Here is a 21,173-nt window from a genome sequence, read left to right as displayed (position 1 = left end):
AGGGTAGTCCGGGTAGTCCAGGGGGGTAGTCTAGTGGGTAGTCCAGGGGGTAGTCCAAGCGGTAGTCCAGGGGGTAGTCCAGGGGGTGGTCCAGGGGGTAGTCCAGGGGGTAGTCCAGGGGGTAGTCCAGGGGGTAGTCAAATGGATAATCCAGGGGGTAGTCCAGTGGGTAGTCCTGGGGGTAGTCCTGGGGGTAGTCCAGTGGGTAGTGCAGGGGGTAGTCCAGGGAGTAGTCTAGTGGGTAGTCCAGGTGGTAGTCCAGGGGGTAGTCCTGGGGGTAGTCCAGTGGGAAGTCCAGGGGGTAGTCAAATGGATAATCTAGGGGGTAGTCCAGGGTGGTCCAATGGGTAGTCCAGGGGGTAGTCCAGGGGGTAGTCCAGGGGGTAGTCCAGTTAGTAGTCCAGGGGGTAGTCCAGTGGGTAGACCAAGGGATAGTCCAGGGGGTATTGCGTTAAATTGCTCCCATGTTGCATTATCTTCACACGGATCCCCTCGGTGAGACAAGTGAGTGAGTGTGTGAGTTGGGTTTAACGCCGCTTTGAAAAGTATTTCAATAATATCACGGCGTGTCAGCTCAGACGTTTACTACTTCGGTAAAAGCCACGAGCACGGGTACGGTGCTGACAAACCTAGAAAATAATTGGGGAGAATCGGGATTTGAACCCACAATCATAGGTGCGTGCCAAAGGGACGCAAACCTATCGCAAATTGCGGCGCCTTAGTCTACTTGGCCACCCGTGACCCCCGGGGAGACAAATATGGAGCACAAGGGCCAATTTGGAGTTTGAACCCACATGGAGAGACAAATATGGAGCTCTAGGGCCTATTTTGAGTTTGAATCCAAATGGACAGACAAATATGGTGAGTGAGTTGGGTTTGACGCCGCTTTGAACATTATTCCAGTTATATTACGGCGTGTCAGCTTAATGTGGGAGGAAAGCCCGAAGTGATGCAGGTCTCAGACGTTTACCACTTCGGTGAAACCCACGAGTACGGGTATGGTGCTGACAAACCTAGAAACATAATCGGGGTGAACCGGGATTCGAACCCACAATCATAGGTTTCTGGCGTGTCCAGGGGACGCAACTCTGCACAGCGAACAGACAAATATGGGGCACTAGGGCCAATTTTGAGTTTGAACCCACATGGAGAGACAAATATGGAGCACTAGGGCCAATTTTGAGTTTGAATCCACATGGACAGACAAATATAGAACTCTAGGGCCTATTTTGAGTTTTAATCCACATGGACAGACAAATATCGAGCTCTAGGGCCTATTCTGCCTTTTAATCCAAACAGACAAGCATGGTACTAGGAACTATTCTGCACTTGAAACAACACGGAGGGACAAGCACTGGTACTGGGAACGTATTCTGCTTTCGAATCCAAACGGAGGGATAAAGATGGGTTTCTGGGCACCAACAGTATAGGGACAAAGCCATATAAACAAACGTTTTGTTCAACACCTACTACATAAAAGGTCTGTCGATACAGTTTGGTCCAGGAGAGCCTACTTGGCATTTCTAGGTACTATGTAATCCCAAATTTTAGGGCTGGTAAATACCTAGAGGCAGTCTAATGCCACATACCTATTGTAAAAAAAAAGGTGTATTTTATTATTATATCTGCATAGTGGGATAGAAGCAATATTTGTTATCACTGTTACATGGGTGATAAACGTATGAAACATGACACGGGGTTACTTCAGCGACCAACAAAGATTTCTAGTTGTAGACTTTGGGGCGGACAATACCAGTATCAAGGGCAACCATACAATGTTAATCAACAATATGCCATCAAGTTGTCATGCGTGTGTCGCCCAACATGATGGACACACCAGGTACTGATCTACACGCCCGAAATAAATTTTACAGACATTTGTCGTCATGACACCTTCACCATCATTTTATCAATTCCCATATTTTGTGTCGGCAGTATTTTACATGGACTATGACATTGTACCTAGCAATGTCCAAGGCTCTCCTGGGCCAAACTGAATCGTCAGACCTTATATGTAGTAGGTGTTGAACAAACTCTATTTCTGAGCCTGGTACAGGACGTGCCTGTAGACTACTAGTCTACATTGCGAGACACACATGGGCTACTGTGACCTATTCTACTCCGGCATCTAACGGAGAAACAAGCACGGGTTGTTAGCGACCAACAATACTGACATTGAAAGCCCATGGAGAGATAAACATGGCGTACTGGGGACCTATTTGACTTTGAATCACGACGAATACATTAACATGGGGCACTGGGCACCTACTCTGACCTTGAATCTAAACAGAAAGATAAACATGGGGTATTGGGGACCTACTCTGACCTTGACTCTAAACAGAAAGATAAACATGGGGTATTGGGGACCTATTCTGACGTTGACTCTTAACAGAAAGATAAACATGAGGTATTGGGGACCTATTCTGACCTTGACTCTAAACAGAAAGATAAACATGGGGTATTGGGGACCTACTCTGACCTTGACTCTAAACAGAAAGATAAACATGGGGTATTGGGGACCTATTCTGACCTTGAATCTAAACAGAAAGATAAACATGGGGTATTGGGGACCTGCTCTGACCTTGAATCTAAACAGAAAGATAAACATGGGGTATTGGGGACCTACTCTGACCCTGACTCTAAACAGAAAGATAAACATGGGGTATTGGGGACCTATTCTGACCTTGAATCTAAACAGAAAGATAAACATGGGGTATTGGGGACCTATTCTGACCTTGAATCTAAACAGAAAGATAAACATGGGGTATTGGGGACCTATTCTGACCATGACTCTAAACAGAAAGATAAACATGGGGTATTGGGGACCTATTCTGACCTTGACTCTAAACAGAAAGATAAACATGGGGTATTGGGGACCTACTCTGACCCTGACTCTAAACAGAAAGATAAACATGGGGTATTGGGGACCTATTCTGACCTTGAATCTAAACAGAAAGATAAACATGGGGTATTGGGGACCTATTCTGACCTTGAATCTAAACAGAAAGATAAACATGGGGTATTGGGGACCTATTCTGACCTTGAATCTAAACAGAAAGATAAACATGGGGTATTGGGGACCTACTCTGACCTTGAATCTAAACAGTAAGATAAACATGGGGTATTGGGGACCTACTCTGACCTTAACTCTAAACAGAAAGATAAACATGGGGTATTGGGGACCTATTCTGACCTTGAATCTAAACAGAAAGATAAACATGGGGTATTGGGGACCTGCTCTGACCTTGAATCTAAACAGAAAGATAAACATGGGGTATTGGGGACCTACTCTGACCCTGACTCTAAACAGAAAGATAAACATGGGGTATTGGGGACCTATTCTGACCTTGAATCTAAACAGAAAGATAAACATGGGGTATTGGGGACCTATTCTGACCTTGACTCTAAACAGAAAGATAAACATGGGGTATTGGGGACCTATTCTGACGTTGACTCTAAACAGAAAGATAAACATGGGGTATTGGGGACCTATTCTGACCTTGACTCTAAACAGAAAGATAAACATGGGGTATTGGGGACCTACTCTGACCTTCACTCTAAACAGAAAGATAAACATGGGGTATTGGGGACCTATTCTGACCTTGAATCTAAACAGAAAGATAAACATGGGGTATTGGGGACCTATTCTGACCTTGAATCTAAACAGAAAGATAAACATGGGGTATTGGGGACCTATTCTGACCATGACTCTAAACAGAAAGATAAACATGGGGTATTGGAAACCTATTCTGACCTTGACTCTAAACAGAAAGATAAACATGGGGTATTGGGGACCTACTCTGACATTAACTCTAAACAGAAAGATAAACATGGGGTATTGGGGACCTGCTCTGACCTTGAATCTAAACAGAAAGATAAACATGGGGTATTGGGGACCTACTCTGACCTTCACTCTAAACAGAAAGATAAACATGGGGTATTGGGGACCTATTCTGACCTTGAATCTAAACAGAAAGATAAACATGGGGTATTGGGGACCTATTCTGACCTTGAATCTAAACAGAAAGATAAACATGGGGTATTGGGGACCTATTCTGACCATGACTCTAAACAGAAAGATAAACATGGGGTATTGGAAACCTATTCTGACCTTGACTCTAAACAGAAAGATAAACATGGGGTATTGGGGACCTACTCTGACCTTAACTCTAAACAGAAAGATAAACATGGGGTATTGGGGACCTATTCTGACCTTGAATCTAAACAGAAAGATAAACATGGGGTATTGGGGACCTACTCTGACCCTGACTCTAAACAGATAGATAAACATGGGGTATTGGGGACCTATTCTGACCTTGGTCCAACATAGAAAGACATGAACGTGGACTTTATCGATCTTGAACATTAAGCACTGTTACATCAGAGAACTGAGCACTTCATTCTGGAAAATGCATGCAAATTTTCTTACAGACAAGAAATAAATATGGCTTTCTCATAAGTAGTACACGGAGAAGTCCCATATTAATCAAAGCTACTTTTACCGTTTCTGCTTACTGACTGACTGACTGAGTATGGTTTTACGCCGCTTTTAGCAATATTCCAGCAATATCACGGCGGGGGACACCACGGTGTGGGCTTCACACATTGTACCCATGTCGGGAATCGAACCCGGGTCTTCGGCGTGACGACAAACGCTTTAACCACTAGGCGACCCGACCGCCCCCTCTGCTAACTAATGCGTGAGTGGTGTGCTGTTTGTTTAAGATTAATTCCAGCGGCCTGGGTAGATGATGAAGTCTGAACCAGACAAACAAGTAGTATCATTTATTCACGATGTGCAATGACAGACACGCCACACAGTATACCGTATTCGACGTAATAAGCGCTCTGATAAGCGCCCAAGGCGATATTTGCTAATATAATGGCTAGTGAACAATCCCAATTAGCACCCCTTCCGATTGATCAATGTACACAAAACATATTTATTCGTGTATAATACACACTCGTGTGTTATATGTACCCTTAATTATGGGAAATTTAATTCTGGGAAATATATCTGTCGTGTATAATACGCACAGACCTTTTTTTTGTATAATTTCAGGCTGTCAGCATAAACCACGAGATTTACAATCTTTCAACTCTTCTTTTTTTCAACAAAAAAATATTCTAATAAGGGCTCCCTATTTTTAATTTTGAGAGCGCCCTGGTCGCTTATTACATCGAATATGGTAACCATATCTCCCTACCTTTTTTTAAAAAAAAAACATAATCATTTATAATTTGAAAATAATAGTTATTCCACTCGAGGTTGAGGTGAAATAATGTTGAAAGCGACTCACGCAATCACATAGGGGCCTAATGCTGGTGACCGCCTCCGTGGCCTAGTGGACAGAGGTTCCGCCGGAGAGGTGAAGGTTGGTAGTAAATACGTCATAGTAAATACGTTACAAGATGGTATTTGTTGTTATCCTGCCTGGCGCTCGGTATTAAACAGATAAAACAAAAACTTGTCGCCCCACTGGAGTTGGTATACGGCGTCTGAGTGGGGTGTCCATGTTAAACTGTGGCATGCTATATCAGTGGATCGGACGAGTACAAGCAGCACAATTATCTCTGGTTCAAGGACTCTCTCTCTCTCTCAAGCAAGCAGTGACTGGAATACTGTCTATGTTCTGTCCGTCGGCACAGTCAGCGGGTACCAGTTTAAGCGTGGCGCCACTTACTGTCTGGTGGGCGGTGTGTCGAGGGCTGCATTCTCAACCTGGGCGGGTACAACAATCGATGTATCCATGTCTACAGTCCACACCTTTCCGGTCATTGATAAAGGTGTGTTATTGAACATGACTAATTGTGACTATATGACGAATGAGATAAGAGGTAGATATGACTGCACTTGACCTCTCTGGTTACAGAGTGCATTATACAGAATGGTGAAGCGCCATGTCTATTTGTTAAACTAAGTGTAGGGAATATTATAAAAAGATATTTATATTTTAAGTCAACGTATGTTTAAATGTGTTTATATACACTTTCGTGTGTTCAACCATAAATGGGGGCGGTCGGGTAGCCTAGTGGTTAAAGCGTTCGCTCGTCACGTGTCACGCCGAAGACCCGGGTTCGATTCCCGACATGGTTACGATGTGTGAAGCCAACACCGTGGTGTCCCCCGTCGTGATATTGCTGGAATATTGCTAAAAGCGGCGTAAAACCATACTCACTCACTCACTCACTCAACCATAAATGTTTAAAAGGTTTCAAAATAATTCTGAAAATACTCCATCGTTTAACAAAATGGAGTATTCCAAGAATTATTTTTGAAACCTATCAAACATTTTGGGTTGAACATACGAGAGTGTATATATACACGTTTATACATACGTTGACTTAAAAAAAAATATTCATATTCTAACGTGATTACCACAATTCGGCACCATGTGAACATTGGAAACGTTAAAAATAATCAAAAGTTTATAAATGATATTTTGTCCTGATGAACAATGTTTTAATCATTTGCTCTCTTGAGGCGGTCGGGTAGCCAAGTGGTTAAAGCGTTCGCTCGTCACGCCGAAGACCCGGGTTCGATTCACGACATGGGTACAATGTGTGAAGCCCATTTCTGGTGTCCCCCGCCGTGATATTGCTGGAATATTGCTAAAAGCGGCGCAAAACCATACTCACTCATTTGCTCTCTTTAGAACAAAAATGGGGTATTCCAAGAATTACTTTGGTTAATGAAGCATTGGTTCGTTGTGCCTAAGTGTTGCAGATCTTTGACGCTTACCACTTTATTGGAAACTACGCGCACGCTTATGGTGCCAGGAGGGGACACGTTTTGCCCAGTCGTCTAAGGCGCCACAGTTCGCTGTGCAGAGTTGAGTCCCTTGGGCACGCCAGAAACCTATGATTGTGAGTTCGAATCCCTGTTCGCCCCGAGTATGTTCGAGTATGTTCTTTGTCAGCACCATACCCGTGCTCGTGGGTTTCACCGAAGTGGTAAACGTCTGAGACCTGCATCACTTCGGGCTTTCCTCCTACATTAAGCTGACACGCCGGGATATAACTGGAATAATGTGAAAAAAGCGGCGTTAAACCCAACTCACTCACTATGGTGCAAGTAATCCAAGATTCATAATAAGGGATAATCTGAGACTCGAACACAATATCAGAGAATCCAAAATTCGCGGCTCGATCCGCTAGATGGGTACAATGTGTTAAGTCCATTCTTGGTAGGTCCTGAGTTAAAGCGTAAAACCTCACTCACTCACTCACTCACCACAAATGTGTTTGGTCTTGAGGCAATCTACAGCCTTTCTTAAATGCACTAAGGGACACTGAAAGCCATTTATGTTTAAAAAAACTCTGCATTTAAACATTCCACTTAAGACCAAAGCAGTGGATTAATGCCTATGTACATACTTCAAGCAACAGTTTAACTCCATGTTAAACATAAACAAGACACTTTTGTGTCTAAGCAGACATTCCCATCTCAATAATTCATTTAAGTTGGAATGCAAAATAAATTACAAAGTATTCCGTCGGAAATATGACCTCTGTTCTGAATAGTTTCCTAGCTGAGAACAACGACACGCGTCCGAATGACGTGATCAGCGTTACATGCAGCAACATCGTTGGCAACTACATCCGCGTTCCTTTAAACGTGGTCTCAGACACGACTAGCGTACCTGGGTGTTCTGGTGGTGAAGTGGGTCGAAGATAACAGAGCTCCCACATCCTAGACAGCACTACAGGGAATGCACGTCGTCAACGACAACTCAGAAACGTCATCTTATTAATTAGACAACGTGAACACGGCGCCATATTTGCGTATCACAGACAACGACTGTAACAATACAATACTGCATTCTGATAAGATACTACCTGTTGTAGCAATGTCCGGTACACAAAGCCCTTAATCGCAAGTGGACAGTTGTCCCTATAAATATTGGACTCTCAGCGTTAAACGTCAGATCGTCTACAACTCTGACTCGAAAATGGCGTTACTGGCGTCGTGGTTGTTGCTGACTTTGTGTTATCCCCTCGTGGCGGGGCACGGTTACCTGTTTGACCCCCCCGGTAGGTCTACCATGTGGAGGAAAGGCTTCAAAACTCCCATCAACTACAATGACAACCAACTCTTCTGCGGCGGAAATTATGTAAGTCGAGATTTTTGCATACAGTGAGTGAGTGAGTGAGTTTGGTTTAACGTCGCTTTAAACTTTCAGTTTAAACTTTCGGCGTGTCAGCTTGATGTGGGAGGAAATCCCGTAGTGATGCAGGTCTCAAACGTTTCCCTCTTAGGTGAAAACCATGTCCAGTGGGTCTAACAAACCCAGAAAGCAGTATCAGGGCATTCGGGATTCGATTGCATACAGTCCACCATTCTTGACCATGGAAAGGGGCGAGTGGTGACGAATGACAGTCCACTACAATATGACGAACTTTTACTGTAACGAAATCCAGTGGGATTACATAAATAAAGATCTTTAGCCGAGTGCGCTTCTGTTCCGTAAATATAATTTTATTGGGACGAACTGGGATTCCGTAAGTATCATTTTATTGGGTACAGGGGTAATACTATCTTTAGCATATGAGTCTCTTGGGCGTGGGTTCGAATCCCAGTTCGCCCCGATTATGGCTCTTCTCCCACATTAAGCTGATGTTGCAGGTATGAATAACCAAGGTTAGAGGTTGTTGTCATTTCAGGTTGTTGTAAGAAATGTGATTGTTTATAGTTTTAAATCTAATAATATCATCTTTAAGCGTTAGCCCGGATTTATTTTTAGATCGTTGTCCACGCTTGTCGTAAGGGGCGACTAACGGGGTCGGGTGGTCAGACTCGCTTACTTGGTAGGTGCATGTCATTGTATCCCAATTGCGTGAATCGATGCTCATGATGTCAATCACTGGATTGTCTGGTCCAGACTCGATTATTTACAGACCGCCATCATATAACTGGAATATTGCGGAGTGCGGCGTTAAAGAACAAACAAACAAACAAACAAGATCTTTGTCACGTCTACTACGGGTATAAGGGCTGACAAGTTGTGTTGTGGCATTGCCTGTTATGTTCTTTGACGTTGTGATATAACTGCAACACTGTTTAAAGCGTCGTAAACCCAACTCACTCACTCACTCACTTTATCATATAATGTCAGTCTTAAGATAATCGAAGGACTGAAGTAATTTTTGGGACCGCGTATGTTTTCAATGCCTGGGTAAACATCCCAATACAGTGAAAGTGAAATATTAGAATGATTTGCGGCTGTGTATATCGACGCTCTCGCACATCCGGAAGTCACTTGTTGGGAACGTTTATCAAGAAGGCGTCGCTTCGATAACTATGATATTATATTTAGGAGATAAACAGGACCTCAGATACTAAAACTGCCGCGAGTTTCCATAAGCGGTTCTTTTAATCAGATACTCGCAGCCCACGTTGATAACGCTGATAAAATTCATGAATCAGTTACGGATTCATTCGTGACCATTCGTGTTATTCCGGAACAAGCTGAATATTGCAGGTTGCATAAAGGGGCTTGTGGTGGCGAATGGTATGGGCTGGGTTTCTCATAGTCTCTGTAGATATACCCGATTTCGTTGTACTTCGTGGTGGTGGCAGCCGAATAGTTTGTGTTCGTTTGTAAAAATATTTTAGAATTCACTTTCACTTTGTGTGAGGGCCAAACTGTTTGAACGTCGGAGCTTGCGACGAAATTCATTCAATGTTTGGCCCTCACTCTATGAAAGGCATTGTTTGTACATTTATCATTTAAATTTGAATTTTACTTTGTGTGAGTTTATTGGAGCATGAAACTTCATGCTTATAATTTTTATATCTCTATTTTTTACCTGGAGGGATTTAGCGCTAGACCTATACGTGTAACTTCATGTTTACACTGACAGCCATACAACAACCAGCTGTATCGCGGAATAAAATAGTTCCCCCAAAAGGGAGCACCTTAAGAATACAGTACCACAACTTCTCGTGAGGACGATCTCTGCCGTAGGTCACGTGTATTCAATGGCATTGCGTGTAGAGATGATAGATCACTGGGAGTAGCTTATGCACACTTGATGACCCCTGACGTCACAGGGCATTGTTTCGCCGGTGTGACTGGCAACAAAATACTACAAATTACGTCATAGGGTATGATCACGTGTTTGAAAAGTTTGTGGTACTATATTCTAAAGGTAGGCCCAGGAGCACCTTTAGAATACAGTGCCACAACTTCTCGTGAGGACGATCTCTGCCGTAGGTCACGTGTATTCAATGACATTGCGTGTAGAGATGATAGATCACTGGGAGGAGCTTATGCACACTTGATGACCCCTGACGTCACAGGGCATTGTATTCAAATAATATCACCACTGTGTGAGGAAGGTCTGTTAAGAACTACCACAGTAACTCAGGCACAATGACGTGTTGCAATACATTTTCATCAAGTACAAGAATGGCAGACATGATAAACGTGACGTATTTGTTAATTAACCTGTGGCAGGCATCATTCATCAGATGGCCGATCATTGAAAGGTGATCATAAAGATGTGTCAAATAGATACTAAGGTAAAATCATAGATCGCTGTAGACAGTATAACTATCATCCTAGACACGAATCGAGTCGATACTACGATATAAGATGTGCAATTATCATCCAAAACCGGCTCCCACAGGAGAAATCGCTTGGGTGAGATCAAGCGATATCTACATTGTAGATATCGCTGCTATGAAATTGCATCACAATGCTTTGCAGACCATTGTGACGTCATTGTTACATGACGTCACAATCAAATGGCATCACTAATGGCTCTGCTACTGAAGCTGTTACACTGTGACACTGCTTATTACTGTCTACAAACTGAAAAAGATGGAAGACTGACGTCGGATGATAAATAAAATCTCACCGAATCTCTTTTGATATCATATTTGTTCACTAGGGTGGATCGTAGCGAGGATATCGGTGAACTATCATGCAGACAAACTCTCTGACGTTTCTCAATTTATGCCAAAACACTGAGTTCAAAGATTAAAGGGCCTAAATGATCAGAAACAACGCTTTTGTATTTATTGGTGCCAGGGAATTCCCAGAGGTTTCACCAAGAATGTGGAACGTCAGTTTCACGGTCATGTGACCGGCCTCTCTTGGAAAAGCCGTATATCGTGTATACTTCAAATCAAAAAAATATGTAGACATGAATTATCAATCTCTTGTCTTGTCAATAACAGTGATGACTGAATGAGTGAGTATGGTTTTACGCCGCGTTTAGCAATATTCCAGCAATATCACGGCGGCGGACATCCGAAATGGGCTTCACACATTGTACCCGGGTCTTCGGCGTGACGAGCGAACGCTTTAACCACTAACCCTTATAACAGTGATGAACAGTGATAAGTGACGAACTCCTTAACGAGAACAAAAATGTATGAGTGATGAGTGAGTATTAAACAGCCTTCTCGAATTAGTGTCCAGTATCTCTAAGTTTATCACCAAAGAAACTTAAGAGGAAATTGTAGTGGCTAAGAGCCCGATTAAATGCTGAAATCCGACTGTTTTCAGTCAAAGAACTCGTTTTCAACCCCAGAACGGGTGGCCAAAACTCAACATCTTTCCCAGATGAAAGCGACAGCGAGCGGGGCCATGTTGATTTCAAGCAGTCCGTCACGACAAAGAGGTCCCTATATGCCTAGCTGTAGCTCCCTTGCCTCTGCCTCTTCGATCAAAGCGATTGGTTTTATGACATTGTCCGGGCAAGATTTGCATGATAGAAATGTCTGTCGGGCGTCCGTCCCCGGATGGTCCAGCTAAGAATACATGTTCTGACATTTTCTTCTTAACACTTCAGCGTACAATTCCGAAAGTTTGCACGAACCATTCCATAGTGGCTGTTACTATCGTCACAAGAAACTCGAGTTCAAGTTACAAAGTCAAGTTTGGTTTCCATGGCAACCTAACGAAGGGAATCTTAGAAAGATAGACCAGTAGCTGAGTCCAGTATAGCTATCTCAAAGATACAACTTTGAACATGTTAAAAGATAGCTTTGATGTCAGTCTGTAAAGAGTTGCAAAATATTAGAAAATGATCAAAACATATACCCTAAATGAGGTCAAAATGAACTTGGAAAAAAACTTGTGAGCGAGTGAGTTGGGTTTAACGCCTCTTTGAACAGTATTTCATGTATATCACAGCGTGTCAGCTTCGTATGGGAGGAAAGCCCGAAGTGATGCGGGTCTTAGGTGTTTACCACTGGGTGGGTGAAACCCACAAACGTAGAAACATAGTCGGGGCGAACCTGGATTTGAGCCCACGATCGTTGATTTCTAGTATGCCCAGGGGACATAACTCTGCACAGCGATATGCGGTGCCTTAGACGACTTGGCTACTCGTGGCACCTGAAACCTTATATCCAATGTGGCTGTCATAGCACGTGACCTATGACCTAAGTCAAAGAGAGTGAGTGAGTGAGTATGGTTTTACGCCGCTTTTAGCAATATTCCAGCAATATCACGGCGGGGGACACCAGAAACGGGCTTCACACATTGTACCCATGTCGGGAATCGAACCCGGGTCTTCGGCGTGACGAGCGAACGCTTTAACCACCAGGCTACCCGACCGCCCCAAGTCAAAGAGAAAGCCGGTTACATGCATTGGATGAGCTGCTTACGAGAACACCCGTGAAGAACCGGGGTAGAATAGGTCTTCAGCAACCCATGCTTGCCGCAAAAGGCGACTATGCTTTTCGTAAGAAGCGACTAACGGGATTGGGTGGTCATGCTCGCTGACTTGGTTAATGCATGTCATCATATCCCAATTGCGTGGATCGATGCTCACGATGTCAATCACTGGATTGTCTGGTCCAGACTCGATTATTTACAGACAGGCGTCATATAGCTGGGAGAGTTAGGGTAGCCTAGTGGTTAAAGCGTTCGCTCGTCACGCCGAAGACCCGGGTTCGATTCCCGACATGGTTAGAATGTGTGAAGTCCATTTCTGATGTCCACGCCGTGATATTGCTGAAACATTGCTAAAGCGGGTAAAACCATACTCACTCACTCACTCATAACGCTGGAGTATTGTTAAAAGCGGCGTAAAACCATACTCACTCACTCACTCATATCGCTGGAACATTGCTGAGTGCGGCGTTAAACAACAAACAAACAAAGCTTAGGAGTAATGGGTAAACTGTGTCGTTTTAAACAAATTACTTGTGATTCAGATATCTGAATTGATGAACAGATATTCAGCCGGAGACATACATACCCACATGAAAAAGCCGTTAAATAGACGTGTTTCTGTGGCATAGATACCCTGAAAATCAAATACTTTCTAAGACACCTATTTATCTCCGGTATGACTGGTAAGGCCATAACAAAACTCATCTCTAACAAGACAGTCTACTCGTTGCCGAGCAGTGCTGATATATAGCATAAACTATTACTACACGTCTGCGAAAGAAACACCGAAATAGCAGGTGCCCTCAGAAACGCGATTATTTCAACTGAAAGGTTTCGTAACGACAATACCCCTGTTGACAAAGCGCGCGTAACGAAGCATCCCTTTCGTACCACTGTCCCTAGATGCCAGTGTCGTGCGGTCCTGGCCTTGTGGGGTCCTGTGAACATCGGCAAATCACGCCGCTTATCTGTGCGCTGAACGTTATCAACACGACAGCTTGTTGAGTACAAATAGCAATTATCGTTAGACGTGCGTATTATAAAGATGATACTACAGAATCCTGTTGTGTCGGGGATCGAGCCAGTAGCCATGTAGGTATGTGAGGTGAGGTGAGGTGAGCTGAAATTGGGTTTAACGTCGCGTCCAAGATTATTGCACGTATATAGCGACGTGCATGCACGTGTGTGGCTGCTTGTACTAGTCCGATTTATAGTGCTAGCCCACTGAGATACCATGTGCAATTTAACATGAATACCCCACTCAGACACAGTATACTGACTCCGAGCCGACCAGTCCTTGTTTTAGCCCCTTAATGCCGAGCGTCAGGGTAACAACAAGTGCCATATTTTAACGTCTTTTGGTATGACGGGGGTCGAACCCCGGACCTTCCGCTCTCCGGGCGGACGCTCTACCACTAGACCACGGAGGCGGTCCGTTAGAATGGGTCCTCACCTACCTATGTTGGTCTCAGAGGCGACTTAATGGACCAAGTGGTCAGGTTCCAAGGACGGATCCAGCAGTTTTAAATGGGAGGGGTCCCCAAAATATTAATATTCTCTCGCATGCCACAACGTGCTACTGCCTAAAAAAAAAAAAGGGGGGGGGGGGGGGGGGGGGGGGGGGGGGAACTAACGAGGTCGGGTGATCAGGCTTGCTGACTTGGTTGATGCATGTCACCGTTTCCAAACTGCGTTTAGATCGAGGCTCATGATGTCAATTATTGGATTGTCTCGTCCAAACTCGATTATTTTCACACCGCCGCCATATAGTTGGAATATTTCTGAGTGCTAGACCCAACAAACAAGGTAGAATACGACGACAATCAGTTGATGTTGTAAAAGCTCACATGATATGTTTTAGGCACTCTTTTATGAAACCAGTGGAATGAACTATATTGTCTTAGTACCCTCTGGCTAAAACCCATTGATGTAAGCTCTGTTGACCGTTGTAATTATGTCGTGCACTTTGGGCATAAGGAGCAGTGTTCCAAATGGCTGTCTGCCCGCGAGCCAAGTGCCAGTGACTTTGGAATGTAACGTATAACATTTCCGTAAAGATGGCCCGACTGTCTAGTTGAAAGTTCTAGTCAATACAATTTCTACGAATCATCAAGTCAGTTAAAGCGTCATTGAATGTCAAGTTTGACAAACCAAATGAAAAACCAGTGATTAATATCATGAGCATCGATCCTCGCAATTGGGATCGATGACATGCATCAACCAAGTCAGCGAGCCTGACCACCCGATACCGTTAGTCGCCTTTTACGACAAGCATGGGTTGCTGAAGACCTATTCTACCCCGGAATCTCCACGGGTCCTCGCGCGAAGTAGTAAACTGGGTTTTAACTGTACGCTTATTGTGACTGATATACCTTTACATGCGATGCGTGTGAAAGTCTAAGAACCACTACAAACGTCAGATAAACGTATAGTACTAAGCATCCAATCAGCTTCGCTGTTGTTTAGCGTAATGGTCCCAAAACACACAAAATGCATTAAGGTTAAAACAAATTATGTAGGCTGCCATAGGGCTGGTTATATATGAAGGCTTGCAACATTTTTCGTTAACAAACCCTCCTGGCCATCTTTGCATAATTCTCACTCTGATACACCAGCGATAATGACGACGACAACGACGACGACGACGACGACGACGACGATGATGATGATGATGATGATGGTGGTGGTGGTGGTGGTGGTGGTGATGGTGATGATGATGATGAGTGAGTGAGTGAGTGAGTGAGTTTGGTTTTACGCCGCTTTTGGCAATATTCCAGCAATATCACGGCGGGAGACACCAGAAATGGGCTTCACACATTGTACCCATGTCGGAAATCGAACCCGGGTATTCGGCGTGACGAGCGAACGCTTTAACCACTAGGTTCCCCGACCGCCCCTGATGATGATGATGATGATGATGATGATGATGATGATGATGATGATGATGATGATGATGATGACGACGACGACGACGATAACAATGACGGTTATTATTTTTATTATTATTATTATTATTATTATTTGCAGAATGAGAACTTTGTGCACCATGGTAAATGCGGTATATGTGGTGACCCCTGGCAAGGCCCTAGGGACAACGAGGCAGGAGGGAAATATGCCACCGGCACCATCTCCAAAACCTACCAATCAGGTGAAAAGATAACAATCCAGGTCATCGTCACAGCCAATCACATGGGCTGGTTTGAATTCAAAGTATGCCCGAACAACAACCCCGACAAGCCAGCCACTAAGGAGTGCCTTGACGCCCACGTGTTGCACCTGACTGAGAGGGATGGCACCAGGTATTTCATCACGAGCGCTACTGGACCCTTCAACATACAAGTGCAACTTCCACCCGGCCTTACCTGCACTCAATGTGTTCTTCAATGGCGTTGGAAAACAGGTAATTTTGAGTTATTTACTCGATTCTGATTGGTCACGAAAAGGTTTCAAATCGCTATAACATGACTCTGATTTGACGAACGCCTCTTTAGCCCATCATTTTAGATTACTGGAAAAAAGATATTTCGCCCAAACTATAGTGGTTTGCTTGATATATTAAAATAGTATTTGGATGGGTTTTTTTGTCAGAGAATAAGAATTTATTTTTTGAAGCAGTAACCGAAAAACGAATCTATTCTGTCACTAACAATCCGAGCCCCGTAAAGCACTTTTATAATTCATAAATTTTAAAGGTGGATCCAGAGCTCCCTCATCTTTTTAAAACCAAATGTAGTAAGCTGGGGACAGAAAATTATCTGAGAGAGGATTTTATTATTTTGGAACCCTCCCTTATAAAAAAAATACTGGATCCGCCCTTGAATTTGATTCGAATCGTGATTGTTGCATTTATTTTCCTACTACGACTCTAAACGTAGGCATGAAACCAACTTTTGTGACTTTTTCAGGCAACAGCTATGGGGTTGACCCAGACGGTAGGGCGTGTATCGGATGTGGGCTACAGGAAGAGTTCTACGGCTGTGCGGATGTAGCCATTACTGGCGATGGCAGCGTGCCAATCACAGCAAGGCCAGTAACACAGCGACCAATCGTAACAACAAAGCCTTATCAGCCAATCGTAACAGCGAACCCATACCAGCCAATCGTAACAGCCAAACCATACCAGCCAATCGTAACTGCGAAGCCACATCAGCCAATCGAAACAGCCAAGCCATACCAGCCAATCGTTACAGCCAAGCCATACCAGCCAATACAAACACATGCCCCAGCGACCAATAGCAACCAAGGACAGAAATGTTTCGGGGTTAACAACTGGGCTGGTGTCCCGAGTTTAGACCGATGGTGTGCACTCAGTTGCGCAGCCGGTCACTGCCTCCCGCTTTACTGTAAATGTGTTTAAGAAACGAATCGATCTGTAAATCGATATCTGTGTTTACCCTCCAAGTACTATGAAACTAACATTGCGTCAATCATCATCGTATCGTAGGTTCCCGTTTGGGAAAGCGATCTAGCTACGACTTGTATCTACTGAAACATAATCAAACGCAACCGGTATGCCAAATATAAATGTTTCGTGCGTGTTTTCGCCGATTTTGACTATGTTTCAGCAATGTCACGGCGCGGAACAACAGAATCGGGCTTCACACATTGTACCCAGGTGGGGAATCGAACCCGGGGCATCGCCATGACGAGAGAACGCTTTAACCACTAGGCTACCGTAAATGTGTTTATCAACACCGTCTACGTCCGTCGTCCTACGTCCAACGTCACTCGTTTTCATACGTTCTCATACACCAAGCTGACTCGCCATGATATATCTGAATCACTGTTCAAAGAGGCGTTAAACGAAACTAACACACTAAGTCCCTCACTCACACTCACTCACTCACTCACTCAACTCAACTCACTCACTCATTCAACGAAGCTACTTATGTAAAGAATTGTTTTTCTCATCGGAAAAATCAATTCTTTTTTCTCAGAAGGGATAAAACGTGTTAGCAACATTGTCGTATAATTTTGGCAGGGACAGATAACCCAGACAAATCTTGGAATTCATAGAAATACATGTAATACTAAACTGGATTCTTTACCGACCAAGAACTGGAAAAAGCATCGTTCACACAGAATGATAGAAAACTTTTAGACAAAAACAAACGTTGCGTTTATTACTTGTTTCAGTATATACGATAGTATAGAACGTAATGATGAACAAAGTCGTGGTGTACTGATTAAAATATTGAATGATGTACATCCAGGCTGTATCATATATCGCTGTATATTTTCGCGAACACCTGGTGTCATCACTGATTTTCAGTGATCCATTCATATAATCTTCACCGCTATTTTACCTTACGCCCAATGGAAACTATTTCGCCGATAATCGAGACTGGTTACTCTCTGGTGTTGACGTTTTATATTAGCATTGTTGTAATTTCGGGACTGTTACGCTTTTCAGAAAAATGTGATATTATTATATGAAACTGACTCAGGAAAAGGAGCCAGGTCCCAATCTTGAATTGCAGCTTAAGATACGCTCGACTCTCTCGACACATCCACGGTCCAGTATTACACCATGTGCATCCTGTTGCTTAAAATCCTAACTCAAATTTACATTTTTTTAATAAATGAAAAATGTTTCTTTGTCTCTTTTGCATATTGGTGTTGTTTATTAACGCAACGGGAAAATATAAGGATCGTATTAATGTTTGTCTAAAAGATTCATATGGGATTTGTTCTACATAATGTTTATCACATACGTATACTTCTCAGCCTTAGTCTCTAATGCCGAGTGCGGCGTTAAACAACAACCAAAACAAATTTGATATTCTCTGTGTATTGGGCCCATTTGCACAAAGCGATCTTAGCGCTACGACTATTGTAAGCCTATGTTAAAGCATGGGAGTTACGATCACCTTAGCGATAAGATCGCTTTGTGCAAGTGGGCCCAGGTGGTAAGTGGTTTGGGCGGATTGCTTGGAGATGTCCCACGAAACATTCGATGCCGTCAAGTTACTGACGTTTTCGGTCTGATTTCTATATTTCAAGTTTGAAAAACACGCAAAAATCCATAAATTGATGTTATATGAGTTTTGTATCTCGGTATCTCTATGAAACGTTGAGCAGTATATTTCACAGTAGGAAACGGTATAACCAATATACAGACAGATTGACGAAATAAAGATGCAAATATCCAAGAAAGCATTTGAAAATTCAGTGTTAATGTTGTGATTGACACCTCACCTGATTAATCGTAAGCGTGACCACTCGACCCTTTCCGCAACCTATCGGCACTTTTCCGGGGACTCACGAATGATCGCTTGTATAACCGAAGCCGTTGGGTATAGCCCAGTGGTTTCAGCGTGTGCTCGCCACGCCGATGTACCGGGCTCGATTCCCCGAATTTGTACTTAGAGATAACCCATTTTTGTTTTCCTCACCCGTGGCTTTGCTGTGGGTGGTTGCCGAAGACCCGTGTTCGATTCCCGAAATGGGTACAAATGTGTGAAGACAATTTCCAGTGTCCCTCGCCGTGACATTGCTGGAATATTGCTTGCAAAGGCGTAAAATTAAGTTAGTTCACTCACTCACTCACTCACTCACTCACTCACTCACTCACGCACGCACGCACGCACGCACGCACTCACTCACGCACTCACGCACGCACGCACTCACTCACTCACCATACAGTACGTTGGCTCATTTCAACGTACATTTGCATCAAATAGCATCGATAACGTGAAACATACGCTCTATTACGGGATCCTGTTTTTATCTCATGAGGGTGTTTCTGTGCGTATATAATAAAACAATACACACATCCCTCTTGTTTCATAGATCCTCGACCCGTAAAGATCCGGGTTCGAATAGGTATTTCATCTGTGAAGTTGACCATGCATTCGCATTGAAGTTAATCAGATATTCATGATGAAAGAGATGAGATTTTTGTGTCAATATGAGTCATTTGCTGTTGTTGCATCTTCCCGGGGCAAGAGAATTAACTGACTTTAAAAGTCAGTTAACTCCTTTGCCTCGGGAAGATGCTGTTGTAGTGGCACAGTTGCGTCCCTTGGACACGCCAGGAACCTATGATCGTGGGTTCGAATCCTGGTTCGCCCCGATTTGGTGGCTAAATGTGTCAGCACCATACCCGAGTTCATAGGTTTCACCAAAATGGTAAATGTCTGAGACCGGCATCACTTTGGGCTTTCCTACCACATTAATCTGACATTCCATGATATAACCTGATCGTAAGAGTCATTGCATCCCAGTGGCGTGCATCGATGCTCATGATGTCACTCACTGGATTATCTGGTCCAGACTCGATTATTTACAAACCACCGTCATATAGCTAAAATATTGCTGGGTGCGGTGTAAAACAACAAACAAACACAACAAACAAATCATAGATCCTCGGAAAAGACGTCAAAAGGCGTGAATAGTTATTACAACACAATGTCCACCGTACAGTTTTGGTTTGAACGAATGACTGCATTTATCGATTCGATGATCGATTATTGATGGCATATTGTCGAGTGCGGCGCAAAACGAAAATAAAAAACTTCTCTAATTGCTACTTACAGGTGTCGCTCGGTGTCGTCCTTTTCAGGTATATGTCTCATGCATAACCATATACAGCAAGTTCCGAGGAGGAGATGCATTGAACGCATATTTTTAAAAGCGTGTTATGAATCAATCCGTTCGAGAGATGTAATGAACGTTTGTTTTTAATTTACAAGCTGGTCCGGGTGCGCTTAATACGGCGATAACGGTACAACTGCATTGCGTGTTCAAAATCATCAGTGCAGAATAGGATCACGCTCGAACGGATTGATTCATAACAGGCTTTTAAAAATAAACGTTCATTACATATCTCTCTCTCTCTCTCTCTCTCTCTCTCTCTCTCTCTCTCTCTCTCTCTCTCTCTCTCTCTCTCTCTCTCTCTCTCTCTCTATTTGTTTGAGTGCACGGTTTTTGTGATTGAACGCGAATAATATTTAAAGAAATATTACTACATGAAAAAAAAGTATCATAAAGTTCAACGGGTTTTTGTGTGTTAAAGGGTTTGAGTTATGAAACAAATTAATAATTTTCTAAAGTTGATATGTAATAAGTTGATATGATGTAAATTAAGAGCTTTCTGTAACACCATCTTCTGTAAGATGCCTCACACCACTATCAGTGGTGTTACGGAATGTTGTCAGCATAATGTTCATGTTTCACACCTACATACCTACATGATCCCTCAATAATGACGCTGAGTATGTACAAGAAATTACTCAATCGTCAAAACAAATAACAGGTCATTAATGATGAAGAAACGTGTTCTTATAAAAAGGACGAAATTTCTTATTTAATTAAAATATTGGAAAGACTTCCGTCCGTGTCCCATCTCCAAAAGTTATTAAATATCAACTCATAGCGTGTTTCTTCCAACTATTTATATATTTTATAGGGGAGATACGGGCAGAAATCTTACCAAAATATTGCCCGAGATACGAACTTCAACATGTCCCGTGATCGCCAACTTTCTTCTTGTAGATACACAACACTTAATTAGAGTGATCTCCCTTAGACGGTGTTAAA

The 21,173-nt window shown here is 43.2% G+C and overlaps 1 protein-coding gene across 1 annotated transcript; it reads left to right on the top strand.

Moving 5' to 3' along the window:
- The first annotated feature begins 7,974 nt into the window (after window positions 1–7,974).
- LOC139470940 (uncharacterized) lies at window positions 7,975–17,472 on the top strand. Its single transcript, XM_071253264.1, has 3 exons — window positions 7,975–8,114; window positions 15,660–16,032; window positions 16,538–17,472. Exons 1-3 carry the CDS (start codon window positions 8,046–8,048, stop codon window positions 16,987–16,989), a joined length of 894 nt encoding a protein of 297 aa, XP_071109365.1. The 5' UTR covers window positions 7,975–8,045; the 3' UTR covers window positions 16,990–17,472.
- Window positions 17,473–21,173: the final 3,701 nt, after the last annotated feature.

This window comes from Haliotis cracherodii, unplaced genomic scaffold (genome assembly GCF_022045235.1).
Source record: "Haliotis cracherodii isolate W230 unplaced genomic scaffold, xgHalCrac1.p SCAF_21, whole genome shotgun sequence".
Classification (NCBI taxonomy): Eukaryota; Metazoa; Mollusca; class Gastropoda; order Lepetellida; family Haliotidae; genus Haliotis; species Haliotis cracherodii.
Note: the sequence above shows the minus strand (reverse complement) of the source record. Positions and strands in the feature narration are given on the sequence as shown.